We start from the raw sequence: 24126 nt of genomic DNA, 5'->3' as shown, positions 1-24126 counted from the left end.
AACTGAAGGAAGATATTAAGTACAACAGGAAGAAAGGAGAAAATATTGAGGAGGCTAAAACAATTACCTGATGGAAAAGCCTGATTGTAGTTATAAAAAGAGACACTAAGACCCCAACCAGGAAAAAATTATTTAATACTTTAACAAAATGCAAAATAAAGTACCCAAGTTACAAAACATAAATTCCTTTGGTTCAGTAATCACACCACTATTTTTATCTTCCAATGGCTACACACATCATCCCCTCCAAGTGAAGTCACACGGTTGTCCCCTTCGCACTGAAGACATCATGCCAAAACCATCACATACCTCACTATTCAGTGAAACTGTTGGCAACTTACATGGAATAGAGCCTGGGGGTAGGAAAAGGGGGAACAGGTTGGTGTGAAGAAAAAAGGGAACTACACATGCAGAACGAGTCAGTGGGAGGGAGCTCTTTGTTGAATCACTATGGCATGAATCAGACCCCTGTACATGCTACATGAGGCTGAGTCCCTCGGTACAATCACATATAAATACAGACAATCCAGTGACCCTGAGCACTCCCAGGGAAAACAGAACTTCTAGTCTAGATCCTTAGTTTTATTGATGGGGAACATGAGACCTAGCGATGAAGCGTGTGGCCAAAGAACACACAGCTCATGGCAGTCCCTATTAGGACTCCATGTTTCCTTGTAATCAGACCAAGAAGAGAATGACATGGACAAGAGATTGACAGACCCGCTAAGGCAGGGGACAGAGCTGAGGCTCTCAGTGCAGTTCTGCCATCTTTGGGGAAGGGCGCCCACGAGGCCTTTCTGAGCGCCTCCTGAACGCTCGGGGTCTTTTGAGTTTCTTCAGGCTCCCTGTGGCTTTGGGACAAGGGACCCAAAGGAACTGAGAGCCAGGCCACATGATCAGGGCAGAAGATAATGGCCTCTAACCTGCTCCCCCAAAACCCTAAAAGAGTCACAATAAGTTCAGGAAAAACATTTAGCCATCTCAGAATCAGACACCATTACCTAATGGGGCAGAAAGAGGAATCATGGAGCTGGAAATCTAAAGGCTGAAAGCTGGAATAAGAGTTTCCAAAGCACTCTATTTTCTGCCGAGCTTAGAGTAGGCATTCCATCAATACTTCAATCAATGAGGGGACAAATGGATACATGGAGACAATGAAAGTTTGGTTCCATGGGAGATACTGGTTCTGTGAGAGCCTTGCTGAGGGCACTGTTGGGGTGCACATTCTTTTTGTGCCACGCTGCTGGAACAGCATAGGAGTTACATCGTACCCCTGGGGAGTCAGTGCAGAGCTAAAGAATTAAATTAAATAACAGAATCTGACTGGGGGAGGTTGGGGGGGAAGGTAGAAAGCCATTCCTAAAGCAGCTGCTTTCTCTTACTTCTTTCTCCTCCCAGATTTACGAGAACAGGACAAGTGCACCAGACCCTGGAGCAATGAAGACAGAATTGCTGAAGCCTCTCAAAACATGCATTCGAGGTGGTTCAAGCAACCCCGCCCGCCGCCCTCTCCCCTCCCAATAGTCACTTCTTGGACAGGAAGGCAGCGGTGGATTGTGACAGCGAGATCTGGCTGCACTTCTCAAAGATGGCCTCGGCTGAGAGTTTAGGCAGCCCCTGATCCAGAGGGCACTCATCCACCAAGCTGTTCATGGGTGTGGGGGGCAATGGAGGCTCCTCTTCATCTTGACTCAGTCCAGGAATCAGGGAGGTACCTGCCCTGTCCGATTCCTTGTCCACCTGCTCCCTGGCAGCCTCGGGGTGCCCCGAAGGGATTGTCATGGAGTCAAAATATGCTGACAGGGCTTCCTGGAGCAGAGGCAGAAGTTTCTTTCGAGAGACCTGGGTGTTGCCTTGAAGATAGGCCTGGAGGTTAGGGTGAGTGCTTGGGGCAGGGGTCAGCTTCAGGGCCGGGGAGTGCGACTGTTCCAGGGCTCCACAGATCTAAAGGGGCGACAAGACGGGGAAATGGTATTTCAGGTGGTGAAGCAAACTGCGGAGGCAAACTGCTGAGGCTTCTAAGTTGGGGGCTTCTCTTACAGAGGAGAAAACATTTTTAAATCACCCAGAGTTAAGCTTTATTGCTGGCAACAAAAGGCATATCAGCTAATATACATAGTATTTTATTTATTTATTTATTTTGTAGTTAATCCTCACCCAAGGATATTTTTTCTCCCATTGATTTTTATTTATTTTATTTTTTTAATATATTGATTTTTTTTTACAGAGAGGAAGGGAGAGGGATAGAGAGTTAGAAACATCGATGAGAGAGAAACATTAATCAGCTGCCTCCTGCACACCCCCTACTGGGGATGTGCCCGCAACTAAGGTACAGGCCCTTGACTGGAATCGAACCTGGGACCTTTCAGTCTGCAGGCTGACGCTGTATCCACTGAGCCAAACCGGTTAGGGCTCCCATTGATTTTTAGAGAGTGCAAGGGAGGGGGAGAGACAGAGAGAAACATTGATGTGAGAGAGACACATTGATTGGCTGCCTCCTGCACATGCCCCGATGGGGTCAGGGATCGAGCCTGCACTTCAATTTAGGTACGGGACATGTACCTATACTGAGGTCAATGGAAGGACAGAGGCAGAAAAAAATGAATAGATCAAAGTGAGGGTGGGAGGTATGCCAGGCATGGTGCCAAATCTGGCCATTTATCAATACTGTATTACCTCATTTAATCCTCACAATTGCTTTATTAGACTGGTATCGCTATTACCCTCACTCACAGGTAGGGAAACTGAGGCTTAGATCAGGTGATTTCCTAACATCATAGTATGAAGGAAGCAAAGCTGACACTGAAACCCAGGTCGGTCACCAAAGCTGGTGTTCTGAATCACTGTGTTCCTAAAACAGGAGGAAGAGAGGCAATGGTAGGGCTGACTGTGAGAAGAGGGCCCATTTCCCAGCACCAGGCAGCCTGTGCCATGGCAGTGCCATCACAGCTCCAGGGAGCAGCACCGAGGGGCTGTGGTCGGGAGAAGGGGGAGAGATACAGGAAGGTGGAGAGAGGCACTTCTACTGGCCAAAGTACCTTTTCCTTTATGGCATGATTAGTAGGAGCCACCTTTTACCCAGTGTTTACTTTGTGCCCAGCAATGTACTATTCATATATTATGTTTAATGATCACATCTGACTAATTAGGAGGTAATATTATGCTCTTTACAGGCTCAGAAGTCAACTGACTTGCTTTAGCTCAAAGAGAAAGTAAGTGGCAAATCTGGGACAGAAAAGCACGTCTATTTGCCTTTAAAAACTGTAGTCTTTCCACAGTGCCCAACTTCCTTCCACTGAATGAAGTTACACTCGCTTCCTCGAGGAGGAGACAAAGGCAAAGAGAGGTGTGGGAAAGGGCGGGCGTACCTTTTACAGGCTCAAAGGATTACCTGGCTGTATTCAGACCAGTCTTCAGCGGTCATCACACAGCCCAAACAACCCAAAGAGGCCTGGACTGCCGTAGGTCCACTTTCAAATTCTTCCCGGGGCTAATGAGTAACCAACAGAGGAAAAGAAAGGGGAGGAGCTGGGAAAGGGGCCAAACGGAAGCCCAGGCAAGAAAACAAACCTGCTCCCGTCACTTCCCCACAGTCAGCCTATACAGTGATTACTCCCCGCAGGGTGAGTAGTAGAAAAAGTTCTTTCCCCTGTCCAGGGCGATCGGGTAAAGAGAAAGGAATTGACTTTCAGGGGTGAGGAGTTCATGATTCAACAAAGAATCAAGTTTAACTCCAGATTCGTTTACATTCATTTTTAACCTGATTTTCAGATCTATTCTAAGTAGGAACTCCATTTCTAATTCTTTTTGGAGTCTCTCTTTCTCAACAACAATATGATTAGGGGAATTCACATAGACATAGATGGAAAAAGTGGGAGGGGAGATTCTGGAAAGAGGTCAAGGGGCCTGTGTGTAGATGTAAGAACCAAGGAGCGGTCTTCACAGCGCAGGGCAGCGTGTGCAGGCAGAGCTCCGCAGAGCCCTCGGGCTGGAGGAGAGCGAGACTCACCGTCGTTCGGAGTGCTGCATGGGGACAGAAGACAGCCAGCTGCCGCACTGGCTCGTTGTGCGCGTTGAAGAAGATAGTCATGGCGACCAGGGCGTCATAGCTGTGAGCCTGGCAGAAAGCATGGAGGTCTGCAAGGAGGCCAGACCTCTGCAGGAAGGCCTGAAAGAGAAGAGACGGGCAGGGATGAGGGCTACAGCTGGAACCCCCTTGTCACCACCAACAAAAATGCTTATGAAGAGTTTCTTCGCATCTTAACCAGGGACTTGTACTCCATAAGAAAGGGTACCTAGTACTTACTCTGTGCTATCTATGTGCTGGGAGGCAGTGTGTAGAATGGGCAGAACACAGGTTTTGGGTTCAGACAAAATTGATTTGAAAATCAGCTCTATTACTTATTAGCTATTGATCAAGGAATGATATTAACCTCCCTGGACTTAAGTTTCCTCATCTATAAAATGAGCATAAAACATCTACCAAGCATGACTGTTTTACTAGGGAAAATGATAATGTTTCCGATCCTTGGCTGTGATTATGGTACTTGGTAAGCCTTTTACATTCTATTGTTTGTTTCCCAAACTAGATTATGAGTCATAAGGGAAGAGGTCATGCTATTTTGTTTTTATTTAATTATTTAGTATTTTTATATAGCATTTAGTAGAAAGCTGTGCAGACTATGAGAATATATGTTCAGATCAGGCTGTCGAAGGATTTAAACCAATATGATATGGAACCAGGAATTAAAATACCATTATCATAGTTATATTCATTTACCCATTCAACAAAATTTACTGAGCATCCACTTTGTGCTAGGTCCTGTCAAAGGTGCTGCAGGTATAGCAGAAACAAAAGAAATAGGGCCCTTGCTCTGGCAGAGCTGATAAACGAACAGAGGAGTATAGACGATAAACAAGGAAACCACGAACTATGATTATTTCAGTGTGTTGAGTGCTAGGAAGAAAGTAAGATAACGGTTAGAGATTTTTGAACAGGGAGGATATTATTTCAGTTAGGATGGTCAGGAAAACACTCTTTAAAAATATATATATTTTTATTGATTTGAGAAAGGAAGGAAGAGGGGGAGAGAGATAGAAACATCAATGAGAGAGAATCATTGATCAGCTGCCTCCTGCATGCCCCCTACTGGGGATCGAGCCTGCAACCTGGGCATGTGTCCTGATAGGGAAGCAAACCGAAACCTCCTGGTTCAGAGGTTGATGCTCAACCACTGAGCCATGCTGGCGAGGCTGGAAAAGCCTCTTAAAAGAGGAGACTCCTGAGCTAAGACCTGAATGATAGGAAGGAGCCAGCTCCTGTCAAAGGGAAAAGCAAGTACAAAGGCCCTGAGTTGGGAATGAACTTAATGATTCCAAGGAACGGAAAGGGAATCAGTATGGCTGCTGTACTGTGAGTGGGGGGAGCAGGGCTGGAGTGAAGTCAGAGAGAAAGACAGGGGCCAGACCAAGGTGGGCCTTCTAAACCATAATAAGGCCTTTACATTTTATTAGAAGTGCAATGAAAAGCCAGTAAAGGAAGGGGGTGATATGATCTAAGTTACTATTAGTGTCATCACTCTGGCTGCTGTGGAGAGAATGGTTTGTAGGGGTACAAAAGTGGAGGCTGGTAAACTGTGGGGGCTAGTATAGTAATACGGTGAGAGACAATGACTGTGGGAGTTACAAGAGCTGGAGAAACACAGATAGGTACAAGGTATATGTGGAGGAGAGTCAGACGTGAGGGGCAAGGTTATCTACATAACTGAAGGTTTTCTTTCCCCACCTACATCTTGCTCTTACCTCCAAATCCATATATATTGCACTAATGGCCACCTTGATGCCTTGTCTGAAAATGGTCTTCTGGTCCTTTCTCAGCATCTGCTCAGTGGTCAGGCCTAGAAAATAGATGTGAGACTATGAGTCAAAAAAGAGAGCCCAGGGTCCCAAGACTAGGAAGAGGAAGACACCAAGGTGGGTCATGGGAGAGGAAAAACACAGCCTTTCTTTTGGGCAATAAAAACGGCTAACTGAAAATGTGATTATATGATAAAAATTACCTTCAATTACTGGGTCACAACAGTTACCTTTAGAGCAAGGGACTTGGAGAGAAGGGTACATGTAGTACTTTACTTTCAACTAGAGGCCTGGTGCATGAAATTCGTGCACAGGAAGGGTCCTTAGGCATGGCCAGTGATCAGGGCCCTTTGTGGGGCAACTGGCGGGGCGATCAGGGAGCCCCCACTGGCCTCTGCCTTGGTTGGCCTGGGGCCTGCAGGCTGAGGGCAGCTCCTGCGTTGAGCATCTGCCCCCTGGTGGTCAGTGCACGCCATAGCAACCAGTTGTTCCGCCATTCGGTTGATTTGCATATTAGGCATTTATTATATAGGATGATGAGAGAGAATCATTGATTGGCTGCCTCCTGCACACCCCCTACTGGGGACTAAGCCCACAAGCTGGGCATGTGCCTTAACTGGAATCGAACCCAGGACCCTTCCACAGGCTGACGCACTGTCCACTGAGCCAAACTGGCCAGGGCTATTTATTTTTTTAATCAGGAGGTAGCTGGGTGGAAAATTATGTAAGTTTTTTTGTTCTCTTTCTTTGTCCTTGGTATAGTCACCCTGTTTCTTCTGCTGCCCTAACCAATTATCTAGATCTCAGTCTGATAACTTAGCATTCCCTCAGCATATTTTATTTATAAGTCTATATTCTCTGATTAGATTGAAAACCTCCGAGACTTTAGTATAGTCTTCCTATCTTCCCCAATAGCCCAAACAGAACAATCCAGTAAATGACTAATTAGTTCCTGATCAGATGCACACACTATCTCATTTATCTCCAAAGCTTAAGCCATTACCCAAGCTCTGAAATTGTTTTGATGGTGTTTTCTCCTGTAGGAAGGAGAGAAGTCAGTTTAACACTTCATACCTGACACATCAAACTTTGCCTTTTGCAGAGAATCAAAGATGTCATTTCTCTCGGGCAGATCTGTGAAGAGGGCCTCCAGCTTCTCCACATATTTCTTGTCCTTTGGGGTTGCTTTTCCAATTTTAAGGTCCATGTTGACACAGTCCAGGATGATTGTTGCTGTGGAAAAGGAAGACGGCAGAACTCAAATCTTGTGGCCCTCCATTTATGACCATGGAAACACACATAACCCTCCAAATAGTCCCAATACAGAGGAGACTGTATGCAAACTCACTGAAAATAAAACAAGAAAATGGGGTTATGCCCTAAGACCTCCCAAATCGAAACGAAAATGCAGGCAGGGAAATGGGGAAACAGTAGAAAGAAAACCCAAGCATCTCAATCCTTGGAGACTGTGAGACCTAGTAAGAGAAAGATGACTTCTCTTCAGTAGGCCAAATTCTAGTAAAGAACCTTTTTTTGTTTTGCTGTTAATCCTCACCTGAGAATATTTTCTCCATTGATTTTCGGAGAGAGTGGAAGGGATGGAGGTGGAAGAGAGAGAGCGAAACATTGACATGAGAGAGACACATTGGTTGCCTCCAGCACATGCCCTAAAGAGGCCAGGGAATGAACCTGCAACCCAGGTACATGCCCTCGACTGGGAATCAAACCCGAGACTCGCTGGTCGATGGGCCAACGCTCTACCACTGAGTCACACCAGCCAGGGACCAGTAAAGACAGTCTAATCCAATTCTTTTTTTCCCCTCTTTCTCTTTTTTACAAATGGAGAAAAAGAGAACAAGAAAGGTTAAGAGATTTGCTCAAGGTCACATAACTACTTCCTGAGCAGAAATGGTACTGGAATCGTTTCCTGCTTCTTTGGTTACCTCTTTTCTTTCTCTTTCTTTTTTCTTTTTTTAAATGGTATCTGAGTGTCCTACACCATTTGGGTAAACTTTCCCCTCATGGTTACACATATAATGGGCTGCATTTATTTATTTTTTATTGATTTTTTACAGCGAGGAAGGGAGCGGGATAGAGAGCTAGAAACATCGATGAGAGAGAGACATCGATCAGCTGCCTCCTGCACACTCCCTACTGGGGATGTGCCCGCAACCAAGGTACATGCCCTTGCCCGGAATCGAATTTGGGACCCTTGAGTCCGCAGGCCGACGCTCTATCCCCTGAGCCAAACCGGTTAGGGCTGGCTACCTCTTTTCATTACATAGTGCTGCTGAGGCAGCTTCTAGGTCCGTTGCCCCTGCTTCCCTTCTGCATTCTCCAACAAAGTATCCCACAGCCTTTTAATACCTAATTGCCCCCCTGAAAGAATCCCAGCCTTCAGTATGGGCTGACTGGCTCTGAGAGGGTATGGTCAAGCTGGAAGAATCTAGACTTTTCAACTGTCCCTTCTCTGGGACAGGAATGGAGGAACTACCGAGTCAGGCCCCAACCAAGCCATCCTCACCATGCAGAAGGGCTGCAGTTTGCCTGTCCAAGATCTCTGGTGCCCCCTGCAGGATTCTCTCGGTCACCAGGGTAGCGCAGGACCCCACCAGCTCAACTGAAACAGGGCAGGGAGGGCAGCGCTTCTGCTCGATGGGCCGATGGTCTAGCACCTCTGCCACTGCTGCCTCTAGCGCTGCGTCACTTCTGTGTGGGGAAAGGCGGTGTGGGAAAAAGAGAGACACAGGTAGGTAGGAGCACTCCAGCTGCTTCTAACCAATCTCCACCTCACTCAGAAAGGAAAATGCAGGCGTCTTAGGTAAACACTTAGACCTCTGGTCACTTCTACCTCTGCCTCACTCCTTTCAATTCTTTTCTTTCATGTTATAACTGAAGTCATCTTTAAATAGTGTATACGTGATTTTGGCAAAGTGTCTGCTACTCATACCTTATCCACATATTTGAGGTCCTTTAGGGGTGCCTTTCCAATTGACACCCTTGATACCCAACATCTAAATTGCTCCTGTTCCCTCAGTTCACTTAATACCCAAATTCCATGCACGTCACCAGATCCTGTGGCTTCTATCTCAATTTCTATTTATTTCCTCCTTTTCAACCCTCTGCTACTGCCTTATTCTAGACCCTCAATATCTCTCATCTGGATTATTCCAATAGTTTCCTAACCAAACACCTTCTTCCAATCTTAGGCCTTCCGAAGCTGTCCTCCACAATGCTGCCTGGATGATCATTTGAAAAATGCAAATCTGATTCTGTTAGGGCCTGGAGTAAATATAATTAGCAACAGCTCCCCACTGCCCTAAAACAAAGTCTGATCTCTTTGGCAGGGTCTCCATGATCTGGCCTGTCTACCTCTCTAGTCTTATCTTTTTCCATGTCTTATTTCTCACTCATATTTTATGCTTCAGCCATGCAAAACAAATTCCGGTTCCCCCAACTCACCATGCTATTTCATGCCTGCCTGCCTTTGCTTGAATTAATCACTCTCTCTGGCTGGATGCTTTTCCTCACTACCTTACCTCCCCATTCCCTGAGTAAACAGTCCTCTTTCAAGACTGAGATCAAGGGTTAACTCTGTTAGGAAACCTTTCCTGACACCCTCTACTGCCCCCTGGTATATTTAACCACTCCATCCTTCCTCACCTGCTGTCCCCTAGAGTGATGGTTGTCCCCTACCTCTAAGCCCCTTACAGTGATCTGTTTGCCTAGTTCCCTCTTCCTGACTGAAAGCTTCTTGAAAACAGGGGCTCTGTCTCACCTTCATCATCTAAACAGGAGTTTATTAATGAGTGAATGGACAGCTACCCTCTGTCAATGTCCTGCTATAACCAGTGTGCTCAAGGAAAAAACACATTTTAATACCAGCAGGAGCCAGATAGACTTACTTATGTTGCTTTGTTGGCAGTTTTTTCCAGTCTTAAATTAGGGATGGAATTATTATAGGTGTGTACCTTTATTAAAGACTAATAAGATACTGTCTTACGTAGAAAATAATTTTGCTAACTTTTTAAAAATTAAAAAGAGTTGGAACCATTATTCAAAAGTTTCTATTATAATCAATCTGCCACGAAATCTTAAAATATAATAATACCAAAGGCAGACTTAAATGATTTCTGAGTTATCTTTTAATTTGAACTCTTCAAGTTTCTACTGGCAAACTGGAGAAGCGATAATATTTTCTATATCCAATATGACCCATCAATCACCATTAGCACGTGAGATTCCCAAGAGCAAAAATTCTTCCTCTCTTTAGATCTTACTCATCAGAGCCCAACATGGCACATGATTCAGTACCAGCTTAATGTCCTTCCACATACCTGGGTAAGACATGGTGGTCAACAAGGATTAGCGTGAGTTGGCCAGCCTGGTGCAACGTGTGGAGGTCAATCTCATCCCGGAAAATTAAGAGGGATTCTGGAATGTGAATCTCCTGAAGGAGGAAGACGCTGTCACCTCGCAGAGGTAGCTCAGAACGTTTTATATTTAAAACTGGAACAAAGACATCCTTAGTCTCAGTCGTCTGGAGAGGAAAGTGAAAAGAAGGTATGGCAATGTTTTGGAACAGGCAGGAAAAGTAACAAGACAAGTGGGACCAAGGAAGACATGATTTTGGGTGAGTTACTGCTCTTCTCAAAGCCACAACTACCAAGTCAATAAGAATAAAAGGACAACCCTTGCCCTTTCTCATTCTTAGCAACAACATGAAGGTCAACAAGAAAACTCATGCCCTAGCCGGTTTGGCTCAGTGGATGGAGTGTCAGCCTGCAAACTGGGGGGTCCCGGGTTCGATTCCGGTCAAGGGCACATGCCCAAGTTGTGGGCTCGATCCCCAGTGGGAGGCTTGCGGGAGGCAGCTGATCAATGATTCTCTCTCATCATGGAAGTTTCTATCTCTCTCTCTCCCTCTTCCTTCCTCTCTGAAATCAATAAAAATATATTTAAAAGAAAACTCATGAAAAAGAGCTAGTTCTAGAGATGCTGCAGAGAAGGGATTATCAGCCTTCAAGAGCTGACGTGGACATGAGGCATACACATTAGATTATGGATACCCACAAGTTACTCAATAATAAACTCTTGCCGAAACCGGTTTGGCTCAGTGGATAGAGCATCAGCCTGCAGACTGAAAGGTCCCAGGTTCGATTCCGGTCAAGGGCATGTACCTTGGTTGCGGGCACATCCCCAGTAGGAGATGTGCAGGAGGCAGCTGATCGATGTTTCTCTCTCTCATCGATGTTTCTAACTCCCTATCTCTCTCCCTTCCTCTCTGTAAAAAATCAATAAAATATATTTAAAAAAAAAAAACTTAAAAAAAAATAAACTCTTTGAATATTGCTTTATGGTTTACACATTCTTATTTTTGAAAATTTGTGAGTTAATTTGAGCCAAACTGATGATAACTACCAGGAAGCACGATCTCAAATGCTCCCTGTTTACACATTCTTCAAAATACGTTTACTCATTTGATCCTCACAGCAACACTGTAAATTATTTCAGACTTTAGACTCGGAAAAGTTAAGGGATTTAACTTACCCAAGACTAGATGGTGTTAAGCAGCAGAGCTGAATCTTGAATCCAAATCTTTTCATTCTAAGAGATTCTGTTCCTAAGTACTCACCTTTGCCAGGTAAAATGCCAAGGCGAGAGCAGACACCATGGAGTCCAAGTCACAGGCTTCATTTCCCAGCACGACATGCAGCGGCTGGGACTCCTGGAAGGAGAATGGGAAACTAGCAGAAGCATCTACGCATTTGCGTTTGCCTGGCACTCACGTAGGGCTTCACACGCATCCTCTCCCTGATTCCCACCGAGGAGGTGAGCAGGTGGATCTTACGGGTCCTCATTTCATGGACGAGGACATCGACTCAGAGGGCATCTGTGTTTTGGCAAAGCTTTGAGCATTCCACACAGATCCAGTTAGTGGGGAAGCGCTCTTTTCTCTCCGCTACACTGTCTCCTTGACTGTTAATTTACAAAAAGCCAGCAGTAAATAATTCTGATTTCTGATGTTGCTTTGGGCACTTGAGAAGTCAAAGGTAAGCTGATGTATGAGTATTCAAGCCATGGTTTATTTTTCCCCCATTTTCAAAACAGGGAAAAGAATCCTTAATACTTCAAAAAATAAGATCCAGTCCATTACCTAGTTGTCCATAAAAACTTCCCCAAGGAACCTCCATGATAACCAGATATAACCAACACCTCAACCAGAGAAACAGGCCACTTTCCCAGTAGGTTGAGCTTAAAGCAAGCACAGTTGTTGCTGCTGGAACTTTTACTTTACACTTTGAAAAGTCCAGCTGCTGATAAGAATGGGGTAGGGAGGGTTATTATTAACCTTGTTCCCCTGATTCTCCCTAGCTATCAGAGTTTTAAAGAAAATACATTACAATCTACAGTGCCCACAACAGCAGAGACTAGGGTTTGGTTTAGTTTAGTTCTGAGACATTTAGAGTGTGCCATGTACTATTCTATAGCTTAATGTGCACAAACTAAAATTTAATCCTCAAAACCACCTGAAGAGGTAGGTATTTTAAGAGTGATGATTTCATTATAGGTGTGAGCATTCAGCCAGATGAAATGAGACCTTAAAGTCTATGGTTCAGCTTAGGGCACAAGAATTCTCTCTTACTAATTTGCTTTTGAACTTCTCTCTCAATCTGCTTCTGAGGGACGAAGGGATAAGAGAACAAATGAGAAACACTAGTTATGGCAGAGTTTCTTAATTTCAGCTCTATCGGCATTTTGCACTGGTAATTCTTTGTTGTGGGGGCTATTCTGTGCCTTGTAGGATGTTTGGCAGCATCTCTGGATTCTACCCACTAGATGCCTATAGCACCCCCAGTCATGGCAATCAAAAATGTCTCCAGACTTGCCAAATATTCTCTAGGAGCAAAATCACTCCTGGGAACCAGGCTGGCATGGCTCAGTGGTTGAGCATCGACCTATGATGTTGGGGCACATGCCCGGGTTGTGGGCTCGATCCCCAGTGTGGGGTGTGCAGGAGGCAGCCAATCAAGGATTCTCTCCCATCATTGATGTTTGTCTCTCTCTCTCCCTCTCCCAAATAAATAAAAAAAAATATTTTTTAAAAATTACTCCCAGGTAAGAACTATTGGGTTATAGAAAGGTAAAGTTCCAAACATTCTGGCTGCTTCTATCAGGGAAGATTTGCTAAATGGAAGTTTAGAACAGTAGGACAGGAGTTCAGAGGAGCAAAACATAACAAGGAGCAGTTATCAAGTAATTAATTTTAGGGGGGAAAAGAATCTAGAATCATCTTCCCTGTATTGGCTAATCCCCCCCCACACACACACACACACATACACACACACACACTCCTCCACACCATTCTCCCAGAAAGAGACAATTTTAGAAGACTTCTGGTGGTATGAATTGCTTGATCTCATAATTAAGCTCTTGTTTTTAAACTACCCTCTTTCCCACCTCCTATTCCCACTCCTAGAGAGAAGTACAAAAGGCAGGGGTCATCTGTCAAGATTTTGGGCAAAGGGTCTCTGGGGAAAGTTTGCCCTGAGATTCTCCCCTGCGCCCATTTATTTAAGCCTAATTCAACAGGGTGGCAGCCAAGACCCATTCATACTAAGCAGCATGGCAGATTCTTTTCAATATTAAACTCTTTCCTAACACAATATGAGGATTCTGTGCCTAAGACCCCCCTGCTAGAGGCACTTTCCTGACTTGTGATTCCTCCTCCTGATACCAGAGAAGGCCCCTCTGTTCCCTGGACACCAAGAACTGCCCAGATGGCAGTGGACCAGAGTGACAACAAAGCACTTGAGATAGTGGCTGCCCAGATAACTTGCTCACTGAACCAGTAAGGGGGGCACAATGTTCTCTAGAGGGAACCATAGAAACACAGCGGCCAGATGGTCCTGATTCTGGAGCAAAAAGTGAGAGGAACAGAGAAAAGGCAGAGCAAGGGGGCCCCGGCCGGGTGGCTCAGTGGATTGGAGTGTCATCTTGAACACCCAAAGATTGTGGGTTCGAGTCCCAGTTCAGCGCACGATGGGAGGCAACTGATTGATGTTTCTCTCTCTCTCATCAATGACTCTCTCTCTCTCTCTCTCAAAAAAGGGGGGGGCAGAGCAAAGGGGAGAGACCTATTGTGGGCACGAAGAGGCCCTTTCTAAAACTCACATTCGTGCTGCTTCATTTCAGTGGCAGAGGAATCAGGGTCAGTCAGATCGTCAGCGTCGAGAGAAGGCTAAGCAGCAGAGCAGAAAGCAGGGACTAAATACAACTTCATGGATGAGGTGAGGAAAAGTGATTTCCAGAGGAAGACGGGTAACCAGCCCCTTGCACTCAGCCCCGTGCGGACAGCAGCCCAAAGGAACGAATACAAAAGGAACACTGGGGAACCTTTAGCTAATCTGGGAACAGGAGTGGCCAAGGGAGGTGGCGGCGTTCCTTTCCCCGTCAGCACCCACCGTTCCGCAGCCTGACTGGTCTATTCGCCGCCCGAAAACCACCCTGTGCACATTCCCAGCTCTGCCCTTGGTGCTGCTGCTCTGCTCAAAGCTGCCGTTTGAAAAGACCACAGACGGTTGAATCTCAGCCCTGCTTCTTACTTGCTGCAGGACCTGGCCTCCCTAAGCCTCGCTGTTTTCACTTGAAAAATCAAGACAATCCTACCATCAATTCTATGAAGTGGTAATGAGCATTAGATGAGACGGCACAGTAAGTGCCCGCTCTGGAGTAGTAAAGATGCGCTCCCTTCCGTCTCCTTCTCTGCCCCTCCCTGTCCAGTCAGGCCCTCCGGGAAGCCCCCTCTCTCTACGGAGCCTTTCCCGATACCCAGGCCAGAGCAACCCTCTTCCTCTAAACCTCCCACTGCCAACATGAGGCTCTCCTATGGAGCTTAACGTCCACTTTCAGGAGCTCACCGCCTTTTCCTGGATACGTCCCAAATCCGTGACATGGCTACAAGGTAGGTGACCGTATGCTTTGTTGTTCAAACCAGGGCACTTTTTGAGAAGGAAAGGGGGTTGCAATCAATGATGATGTCAGAATAAACTAAGACGGTCCTGGGCAGAGCAGGTGTATGGCAGCCCAACATATAAAGCAACATTCTCCTCCTCATTTAGGAAAGACACAGTCTTCTCACCCCATCCCCCAACAGCTGTCAGCACAAGCCCGACAGCCTCCGTTTTCTGACCATGGCGGGAGAGTTCAGAGCAAACACAGCTATACTTAGAGCATGAGGAAACCTGAGCTGCCAATGGAAGAAATACAATCTGAGAGCCACAAGTAAATATAAACTTTTTCTTTCTTAAAAAACAAAAACAAACAAACAAACACACCCACTACTGAAATGTTATATCCTGGTGTCCACTGTGGCCTCAGTGGGGGGAGAAGAGATGGGTTCCAGGGCTGGCAAAGCAAACCACTCCCTTTCTGAAGCTGAATATGGTCTGAGGCCTACTCTACAAAATAGTTAAAGAGGGATGGGGGGGGGGGGGGGGAGACAAGGAGCCAGAGATAGAGAAGCCCTCCCAGCAGAGAAAATGGGACTAGTCCTGGCGCCAGGACTATAAATTCCAAAGGATGGCCAGCCACTCCTGGTCCCGGCCTCATGCCTGAGAAGTACACACAACACAGATTACCCGCAGGCTGCTGGCCGAACACCTGACCTCGAATGCAGCCCCACCCTGAAGCAAAAATTTTCCCCCACTTGGCATGAGTGGGGATTTCTTTTAAATGGAACACACTCCTGTCATTGTGGCAGAGGCTGTAGAAAATCCCTCTGGTATCAAATGCTAGAAATATGGTATCAACAAGAGAGTTGTCTGGGTTATCAGCCATTTCTATATTACATAAAAGTAAGCATTAACTGAAACACTCAAACTTAAGTGTCTCTAAATCATACTTTCTTTTTATTTTTAAAGATTTTTATGGATTTTTGAGAGAGGGAGGGGGAGAGAGAGAAACATCGATGGGTCGCCTCCTGAATGTTCCCTGACCTGGGATCGAACCCGCAACCTGGGTAGGTACCCTGACCAGCAATTGAACCTGCCACCTTTTGGTGTACGGGTGACCCGCCAACCAGCTGAGCCATCCGGCCAGGGTTAACTCACACTTTCTTTACACAAGAAACAAGTGCGGCCTCTGGGGAATTAAACGGGGAGAGAAAAAAGGATCTTTTTCATTTCATATCCATATTGTATTTTAAAATGTTCACAATGGCCCTAACCGGTTTGGCTTAGTGGATAGAGCATCAGCCTGCGGACTCAAGGGTCCCAGGTTTGATTCCGGTCAAGGGCATGTACCTTGGTTGTGGGCACATCCCAGTGGGGGGTGTGCAGGAGGCAGCTGATCAATGTTTCTAACTCTCTATCCATCTCCTTTCCTCTCTGTAGAAAATCAATAAAATATATTTAAAAAAAAATGTTCACAATGTACATTTACAAATTCTGTAATTAAAAGCAATCTAAGCTACTGGTGTCCACCTGTATGTCCGGCCCCAGTTCATCCACTAACCTTCCTAGAGTCTAATTTTCTCATTTCTCCTGGCCCAGGCTAGGCTGTGTGATGATGAGAGCTCTAAGATACCGCCTCACCTTCCCAAGTTCAAGGAAAAATTGAGATCTAGGTCTTGCTCCTTGAGGGATGATTGCTGGCAGATCAAGGTCAGGATACCAGTAATATTAGAAAATTTCAGGAGAGAACCAAGATGGCGGCATAGGTTAACGCTGGAGTTTGCTGCTTTGAACAACTACTTCAAAAGTGAAACCAAAAAACGGAAGGGACATCACCCAGAACCACAGGAACGCTGCCTGAGTGGAAGTCCTACAACTAGGAGGAAAGAGAAACGCATACGGACACTCAGAGGAGGCGCAGTGCTGAAGTCAAATTCTGAGGTGCGGAGTGCGCGGAGCGGGCTGGCGGTGGAGGGCGCAGTTGGCGTTTTCAATCAGGAGGGAGGCGCAGTCTCTGAGCTCCAGATACAGGCGAGTCTTTAGGGACCCAGACTCAAACGGGAGAAGCGGGACTGTCTGGCTTCGGTCAGAGCGAGTGCAGCTTTCTCTCTGAGCTTTGCAGCGGGTGCTGGGACTCAGAGAGGCAGAGCCCCTGGGGACAGGACTGAGAGCCGCCATAACTGCTCTCTCCGGCCCACCCTGTTGATCCTGTGCGACCCGCCCCGCCCAAGCCCTGCACACAGGCATTTGCCGGATAGCCTCAGGCAAACGCCAGATTAGCACCTCCCTAGAGGACAGAAGTTCTCTCACTGCTGACACAGCTGATTCTCATAGCCACTTGGCCTGGAGGTCAAACCCTCCCTGGAATTAGCTACAACAATCAAGATTTAACTATAAGACTGTGAACAAAGACCACTAGGGGGTGCACCAAGGAAGCATAACAAAATGCGGAGACAAAGAAACAGGACAAAATTGTCAATGGAAGATATAGAGTTCAGAACCACACTTTTAAGGTCTCTCAAGAACTGTTTAGAAGCCGTCGATAAACTTAATGAGATCTACAAGAAAACTAATAAGACCCTCGATGTTATATTGGGGAACCAACTAGAAATTAAGCATACACGGACTGAAATAACGAATATTATACAGACTCCCGACAGCAGACCAGAGGAGCGCAAGAATCAAGTCAATGATTTGAAATGCGAGGAAGCAAAAAACACCCAACCGGAAAAGCAAAATGAAAAAAGAATCCAAAAATGCGAGGATAGTGTAAGGAGCCTCTGGGACAGCTTCAAGCGTACCAACATCAGAATTATAGGGGTGCCAGAAGATGAGAGAGAGCAAGATATTGAAAACCTATTTGAAGAAATAATGACAGAAAACTTCCCCCATCTGGTGAAAGAAATGGACTTACAGGTCCAAGAAGCGCGGAGAACCCCAAACAAAAGGAATCCAAAGAGGACCACACCAAGACACATCATAATTAAAATGCCAAGAGCAAAAGATAAAGAGAGAATCTTAAAAACAGCAAGAGAAAGAAACTCAGTTACCTACAAGGGAATACCCATACGACTGTCAGCTGATTTCTCAACAGAAACTTTGCAGGCCAGAAGGGAGTGGCAAGATATATTCAAAGTGATGAATACCAAGAACCTACAACCAAGATTACTTTATCCAGCAAAGCTATCATTCAGAATTGAAGGTCAGATAAAGAGCTTCACAGATAAGGAAAAGCTAAAGGAGTTCATCACCACCAAACCAGGATTATATGAAATGCTGAAAGGTATCCTTTAAGAAGGGGAAGAGGAAGAAAAAGGTAAAGATACAAATTATGAACAACAAATATGCATCTATCAACAAGTGAATCTAAGAATCAAGTGAATAAATAATCTGATGAACAGAATAAACTGTTGATTATAATAGAATCAGGGACATAGAAAGGGAATGGACTGACTATTCCTGGGGGGGAAAGGGGTGTGGGAGATGCGGGAAGAGACTGGACAAAAATCGTGTACCTATGGATGAGGACAGTGGGTGGGGAGTGAGGGCGGAGGGTGGGGCGGGAACTGGGAGGAGGAGAGTTATGGGGGGAAAAAAAAGAGGAACAAATGTAATAATCTGAACAATAAAGATTTAATTAAAAATAAATAAATAAATAAATAAATAAATAAAATAAAAAAAAAGATTAAAAAAAAAAAGAAAAAAAAAAAGAAAATTTCAGTATTTTCAGCTTCATACCACTGCAGAGGATATACTGTTAACCGGAAAAGGGAAGGGATGGTCTGGAGAGTAGATGCTGTAGTAATAGATGCATGCAATGAAATGCTACTTGGTGAGGTTTCAATTCCAAGGGCTCTTTACCAAATGGTGGGAAAGACACCAGTCATTCGGGTTATTGCAGGGGGAGCAGTGTGAGGGGTGGGGGTACAACTGCTTAGCACTCGGAATGGTGCCCCAAAGACTCCAGGTCAGGGGTGGAAATGGGAAGTAACCAAAATGAATTAATTCAAATTTGCCTCATGCATGAGAACAACTTTCCCAAAATTTGTATTTCACAAGTAATTGGTGTTAAAAGTAAACTTCACTCCTATTCTTCAGGTAAGGACATTCATTCACACCAGGAGCTGAGTCTGCAGGCAGAATCAGGTGGCTTTGGGGTTTTGTTAAAGACCAGCATCTATCGCCCAGGGGTATTTTCGGAACTTAAGATACTTAAGAAAGGAAAGCACAGCCAACCATCTGTCTAGGTTTCTGCAGGGGCAGCGCAGCCTAAAGTAGGGGGGCCAAGTGGCCTCCTGGAGCCTCTCTCTGGCCAGCTTTTGCTGCTAACTGGGGACAGCAGCCTGAGGCTGCTGGCCGGGAGATTCCAGCTGGCTCAGAGTCCCCAAAATAAGCCACAAAGCATTCAAGTCATGCTTACAGCTTTGATTCCAAACACGCTTTGTGTTTATCTGCCAGGCGGGGTTTTTTAATGGAATCTGTGTGCCTTCAGGCCAAGGAAGAAAACTGGCGGCAAAGGGGTGCAGGTTTGCTGGTCAACAGAGATATACTGTGTATGTTTATCTTAAAAACAGGAAAACACCACGACCACCTCTCGTCTAGGAGGAGTCCGGAGTGCCGGAAAGAACCCGCCGTTCAAAGGCAATAAAGCCATGGGCACAGGTTTCCTTGGACCCCTGGGGTTCACCTGGAGGCCAGTGGGCCAAGGAGGCCTCGTGACCGTAGAACGGAAGGGTTCTAGGGTGACAAGGAGCATCTCGCGGGGCACCCCAGGCGGCGGCACAGCCCTGGACCTTTTGGCGTGACTGACCCAGGCGACAGCGTTCAGAAGCTCAGATACAGGACCAGACCCACGATCCCTCCTTCCCGCTCCCGGGGAGACCCGAGAAGCAGGGCGTCAAAAACCGGGAGCCTGGGCAGCATTTCCACTCTCAAGACTAGATTCTCACTGACCACTGCCCAGGCCCCAAGCCTGAGCAGATCCCAAGCCCCCACCCCACAATTCCCCGTTCCTTCCACACAGACCCTCCTCAGACCCCACATCTTCGTCCTTCCTAGACCCCATGTTCCATTCCCTACGATCACAGACAGGGGTCCGTTACCTGCAGAGCAGCTCGACAACCCTGCAGGTAGTCCTCCATGGTGAAGCCCAACGTGCGCCACCGCCCCTTGCAGTGGAGAGGTTACTCGGAGAATGCGCCCCGCCCCGGACTCGGGGACTAGCGGTGAGAGTCAGGAGGCGGGACTCGAACTCGCCACACGGCGATTCGGCCCCGACGCCGGGAGGAAGTGCGTCATCCGACGCTCCGAGAGTCCGACGTCGCCCCGCCCCCAGCGGCGGAGGCGGAGTTCTACGCTCAGCGTCTCACGGGACACCTTTCCGGAGGCGCCAAGTGGGACCTGGCGCAGGGCGTCTTGGGAAATGTAGTCCAGAAGCTCCGAAATGGCCCCAGGAATTGAGCGGAGGAGAATTTTCTGAGATCACTCATTTGACACGTAACGTATATGTGTCACAGTAACCTATCTTTGTGACATCCGAACTTTCCCTTTCGAGTCAAACTAAGGATAGTTCATCTTTCCATCTATTACACCGAGCCTCTGGTTGGCATCTTAAATGACACGTGGCAAAACAGCTCTTCTTCACCTTCCTTTCTCGAATTCTCTCCCTTTAGCAAGCTGACCCATTGTCACCAACGTTGGGATTGTCCATTTTATAAAAACATTAGAATAATCTGTGGGCCCTCTTCTTAATGCCTACAATTTCTTGCCAACTCCTGCTGCTTCTTTCTTTACAACTGTGGCCTGTTTCTAATAGTCTCTGAAATCCTCCTCATTCTTCTCCCGAACTGTTGTAACCTGTGTTCTTTGCTCCCTGCCTCCCTAATTGCTTCAACCGCCCTTTCGGCCTTCAGAGTTGCTTGAGGTTTCATCCTATGGCAACCCTGTAAGTAGAGTACTGAGTTCGGAGGACCCTTCAGAATGTAGAGCTAGGTCCCAACCTCCTTTAACTGCCACCTTCCAGCCCCCGACAGCCGTGCAGAGTGCTGCACATAAATGTATTCTCGTCACCAAATGTTCCCTCCTTCCTTAACCCATCCCTTTATCTCCTGCCACCAGACTGACACCGGCTTCTCCTGCTCCCCACGCTAGGAACTGAGAGGAGGCGGCTGGTGTAAGTGGAAGCCTGTGGTGGGGCCCAGGAACAGAGCCCAGGGATATTGGATCTCCTGCTTGCCCAGCTACTTCTCTCCCTGCTGCACTCTTCTTCCCACAGCCTGGGCTTTCTTCCACACCTCCTTCGGCACTGGCACTGCCGGGGGCATAGCCCAGCCAGTTTCATTTCTAGACTGAAAAGGTGATAGAGTGAGGACTTGGAAAGGAGCAGGATTTTAAAAAAATTTAAATGACTGAACATGCAAAATATCTTGCTCTTTGGCCCTGCTTCTGTGGATCCAGAGCAAAGGACTGCTTTACCCGGGGAGAAAGCCCAAATCCAACACGCTGCTGCTGTCCAGCCCTGCTCCTCCCGACTCAGCGAGGGCACTTGCTCTTCCCTATTCTCACCAGAGAGGCACAAGCGCTCCGTCCCTTCCAGCGGCAGGCGGAGGCAGGAGAAAGGGTCTGTTGTTTTTCTCTCCTTGTTTCCCTCTCCCTCCCTGCTGATCACCAAGCTGCTGACCGGGTCAGAAAGCCCTGATGGAAATCCTCCGGTGCTGGGCAGGCCCCTCCTCCTCCAAGGAGCCTGTCCTTGACTAATTTTTCTTTGTCCCGATGGGAAGAAAAGAGCGAGAGAGAAAGACGAAAAAAGAAAAACCTCAAACTTCCTTTGAAAACCAGCTTGGAGTCAGGGCCTGAATCGCACATCGGCACTCGGCAACTCGGGAATCCTGAAGACACGCTTGGAGCCACGGGGGAGCACCTGGGCTGCACCCCTACCTGCCCTCGCCCTCCTCCCGTGCCCTGGGTCCTGGGCGTGAGTCCGGAAGTGGCCAGGACCCAGCAGGACCGCCCCTGGCTCATAAACCTGTGTAAGCTCTGGCGTTGACAGCTGGAAGGCAGCTGGGACTGTGGCGGCGCCCCCATCGAATTGTCGGAGCTGAGCCCACCTTCTCAGTCCTGGAACAGCCTTCTTTAAGGTAAAAACTTTGTTTTATCCGCATCCTTCAGCTCCTCTTCGACTCCCAGTTCTCTTTTTCCCCTCCAGCTCGGGGGAGGCGACAGTGACTGTCCTTCCACTCTGGTCTCTACAGGTCTGGATTGGGAGAAGAGTGAGGCAGGGAGAACATGTCAAAGGGATGCTGCTTGCTTCCTTATTTATTTTTCTTTTAATGAAACCTTCCCCCTCTCCATGGCGAGCAAGCACTGTGGTGGTGGTTGACTTACTCCGAGGGGAAATTTTAAACCATTAGTTGCTTGAAGATTTGGGTCAGACTGAGAAGGATATCGGAGTGGGACAGTAAGGGACACGCAGGGAGAGGGAAGTTCCTGGGATGGGGTAGGAGGGTGAGTGTCTTCTGGAAGCTCCCCACCCATTTTATAGGCTTCTTCCAACTTTTGGCTACTGACTGCCACTGCTAGGGAGGGGCCAGGGCTATTTTAACTCCCTCACCCGCAGCCAGAAGATCATTCCTGCTGGAGAGAACATGTAGGACTTGAATGGAGAAAAGAGGAAAAGAATGGAATCCTGATTTGTTTGGGTACCCCCTCCCCCAATCCTTTCCTGCTCGGAAATACTCCATGCCCACTCCACCAGGTGTGCACCTTACAGAGTGGAAGTCCTCCACTCCATTTCCGGCCCCGCCTCTTAGGGCTTAGCCCACTTTGCTTTGCCCAGTTTTTCTGTGACCCAGCTCCCTCACGTGTCCAGCTCCTGGTGCGTTTGGGCCCATCCCCTTAGCCAACTAGCTGCCCAACCCCCACTTAATTATTGATCTGGCATTGGACAGAAAAGATAAAGGAGCCCTGCTTTGCTACATGCTTTTTAAACTTTCCCAGGCTTGGTTCCTGCTTCCCAGGCTCATCCTAAGTGTCATCCGGGAAGGGAGGAAAGAAGGAGAGAGAAAAACACAGTGTCAGGCCTGTAGGCATTTTTTTTTCCCCTGCTCTAAATGAACAACAGGCAGATGAGATACAGCTTGCATAAATTATGTTTGAATCAGGAGGACGATCCATTTGGGTGACTAGGCTTATTTTGTGAACTTTTATGCTCCTCATCTTCATCTTCCAGGCCTTACTCACCCTTCCCCTAAATTCCTGCAGGAATGCAAGAAGGAAGCATAGTCTCAAATTAGGAAGAAGCCAAAGAGAAGATTTCTGACAAGTTTAATTTCTTTCTTTCTTTTTTTTTTTAAAACTATTGAGTTTAGGAAGCAAGAGGAAGGGAGAAGGGAGAGTGAGAGAGGGGGAGATAGATAAACATCAGTTTGTTGTTCCACTTAATTATGCATTCATTGGTTGAGTCTTGTATGTGCCCTGACTGGGCCTCGAACCCCGAAACATATTGGGAGCAGGTTCTAACCAACTGAGCTACCCGGCCAGGACAAGTTTCATTTCTCACCTTTTTTTTTACCCTGAGTCAGGGGTGAGGGGAGCATGTTTTCCAGAAGGCAAAGTTTGTGGCTTTTTATTGTTTATGATCCACAGCAGTAATTAAATGTCTGTTCCTGCTGAACTTGATGCTTAGTGCTGATAGAGAGCAGGTAAAACAGGTCCAGTGCTCACATCTAAAATGACCTAGATGGGGAACAGACAGAACATGTGCACACATCAATGAAGGTAGAGGGGGTATTTTTTATGTAAATAGATAATCATTTTTATATTCCGTATAAAGAGTGGCAAGAGAGTATCTCTGGGTTAAGACAGTTTGGGGAGCAAAGAGGAACTGGGGAGAAGTTGGTATCTCACCTCCAGAGAAGCTTACTGGAGAAATGGAGGCTGGGGTGGGGAGGCGGGTGTTATGCTCCTAACCTGAAGTTATTTATTAGCACAGCCTCTGTTCAAGGCCCTGCGGCCTACATTTCCCCTCTCTGGCCCACAGGAAGCCCCTCCCAAGACCTTTGTGTTCTGGTTTGAGATTGTGTAAAGTTCAGGGGAGCCCTTGGAGGAGAAGGACTTCTTTCTCAGCCTGCTCCGTCTTCAGGGGCACGGTACTGACTCTGCATCTCTCCTCTTCACCCCAAGCACTATGTGGCTGTTCGTCTTCCCACCCCTGGGATGAGGCAGAGAGAAGGTAGTTCGAAGGATGCCTTCTGACAAATGTAATTGTGTGTGCTCAGGACGATCCATGGACAGCCAAGGGCGGGGTGTGGTGTGGGGC

At 46.9% G+C, this 24126-nt stretch overlaps 2 protein-coding genes across 4 annotated transcripts in view; both read right to left on the bottom strand.

Moving 5' to 3' along the window:
* Positions 1–24126, bottom strand: part of GABPB2 (GA binding protein transcription factor subunit beta 2) — a 244521-nt gene that overhangs the window by 49268 nt on the left and 171127 nt on the right. The window lies entirely within an intron of this gene.
* Positions 118–20068, bottom strand: PRUNE1 (prune exopolyphosphatase 1). 2 transcript variants are annotated; one of them, XM_036342485.1, is made up of 9 exons: positions 16452–16469; positions 14032–14098; positions 11492–11584; positions 10194–10396; positions 8381–8565; positions 6931–7089; positions 5803–5897; positions 4010–4168; positions 118–1944 (listed from the first exon to the last, which is right to left on the bottom strand). In XM_036342485.1, the coding sequence occupies exons 3-9, from the start codon at positions 11528–11530 to the stop codon at positions 1525–1527; spliced, it is 1260 nt and encodes a 419-aa protein (XP_036198378.1). In that variant the 5' UTR covers positions 11531–11584; positions 14032–14098; positions 16452–16469; the 3' UTR covers positions 118–1524. The 2 variants fall into 2 exon arrangements, with proteins under 2 accessions (XP_036198378.1, XP_036198377.1); XM_036342484.1 differs by lacking the exons at positions 14032–14098; positions 16452–16469 and adding an exon at positions 19913–20068.

This window comes from Myotis myotis, unplaced genomic scaffold, assembly GCF_014108235.1.
Source record: "Myotis myotis isolate mMyoMyo1 unplaced genomic scaffold, mMyoMyo1.p scaffold_m19_p_18, whole genome shotgun sequence".
In the NCBI taxonomy this organism is placed as follows: domain Eukaryota; kingdom Metazoa; phylum Chordata; class Mammalia; order Chiroptera; family Vespertilionidae; genus Myotis; species Myotis myotis.
This window is presented reverse-complemented; position numbering and strand designations above follow the sequence as displayed.

Excerpts from the sequence above, each read along its gene's own strand:
- PRUNE1 (XM_036342484.1), bottom strand. The coding sequence starts at position 19,951 with ATGGAGGACTACCTGCAGGGTTGTCGAGCTGCTCTGCAG. Across the intron at positions 8,566-10,193 it reads GACCACCATGTCTTACCCAG|AAGTGACGCAGCGCTAGAGG; the intron begins GTATGTGGAAGG and ends TTCCCCACACAG. Across the intron at positions 7,090-8,380 it reads AACTGCAGCCCTTCTGCATG|CAACAATCATCCTGGACTGT; the intron begins GTGAGGATGGCT and ends CCTTTTCCACAG.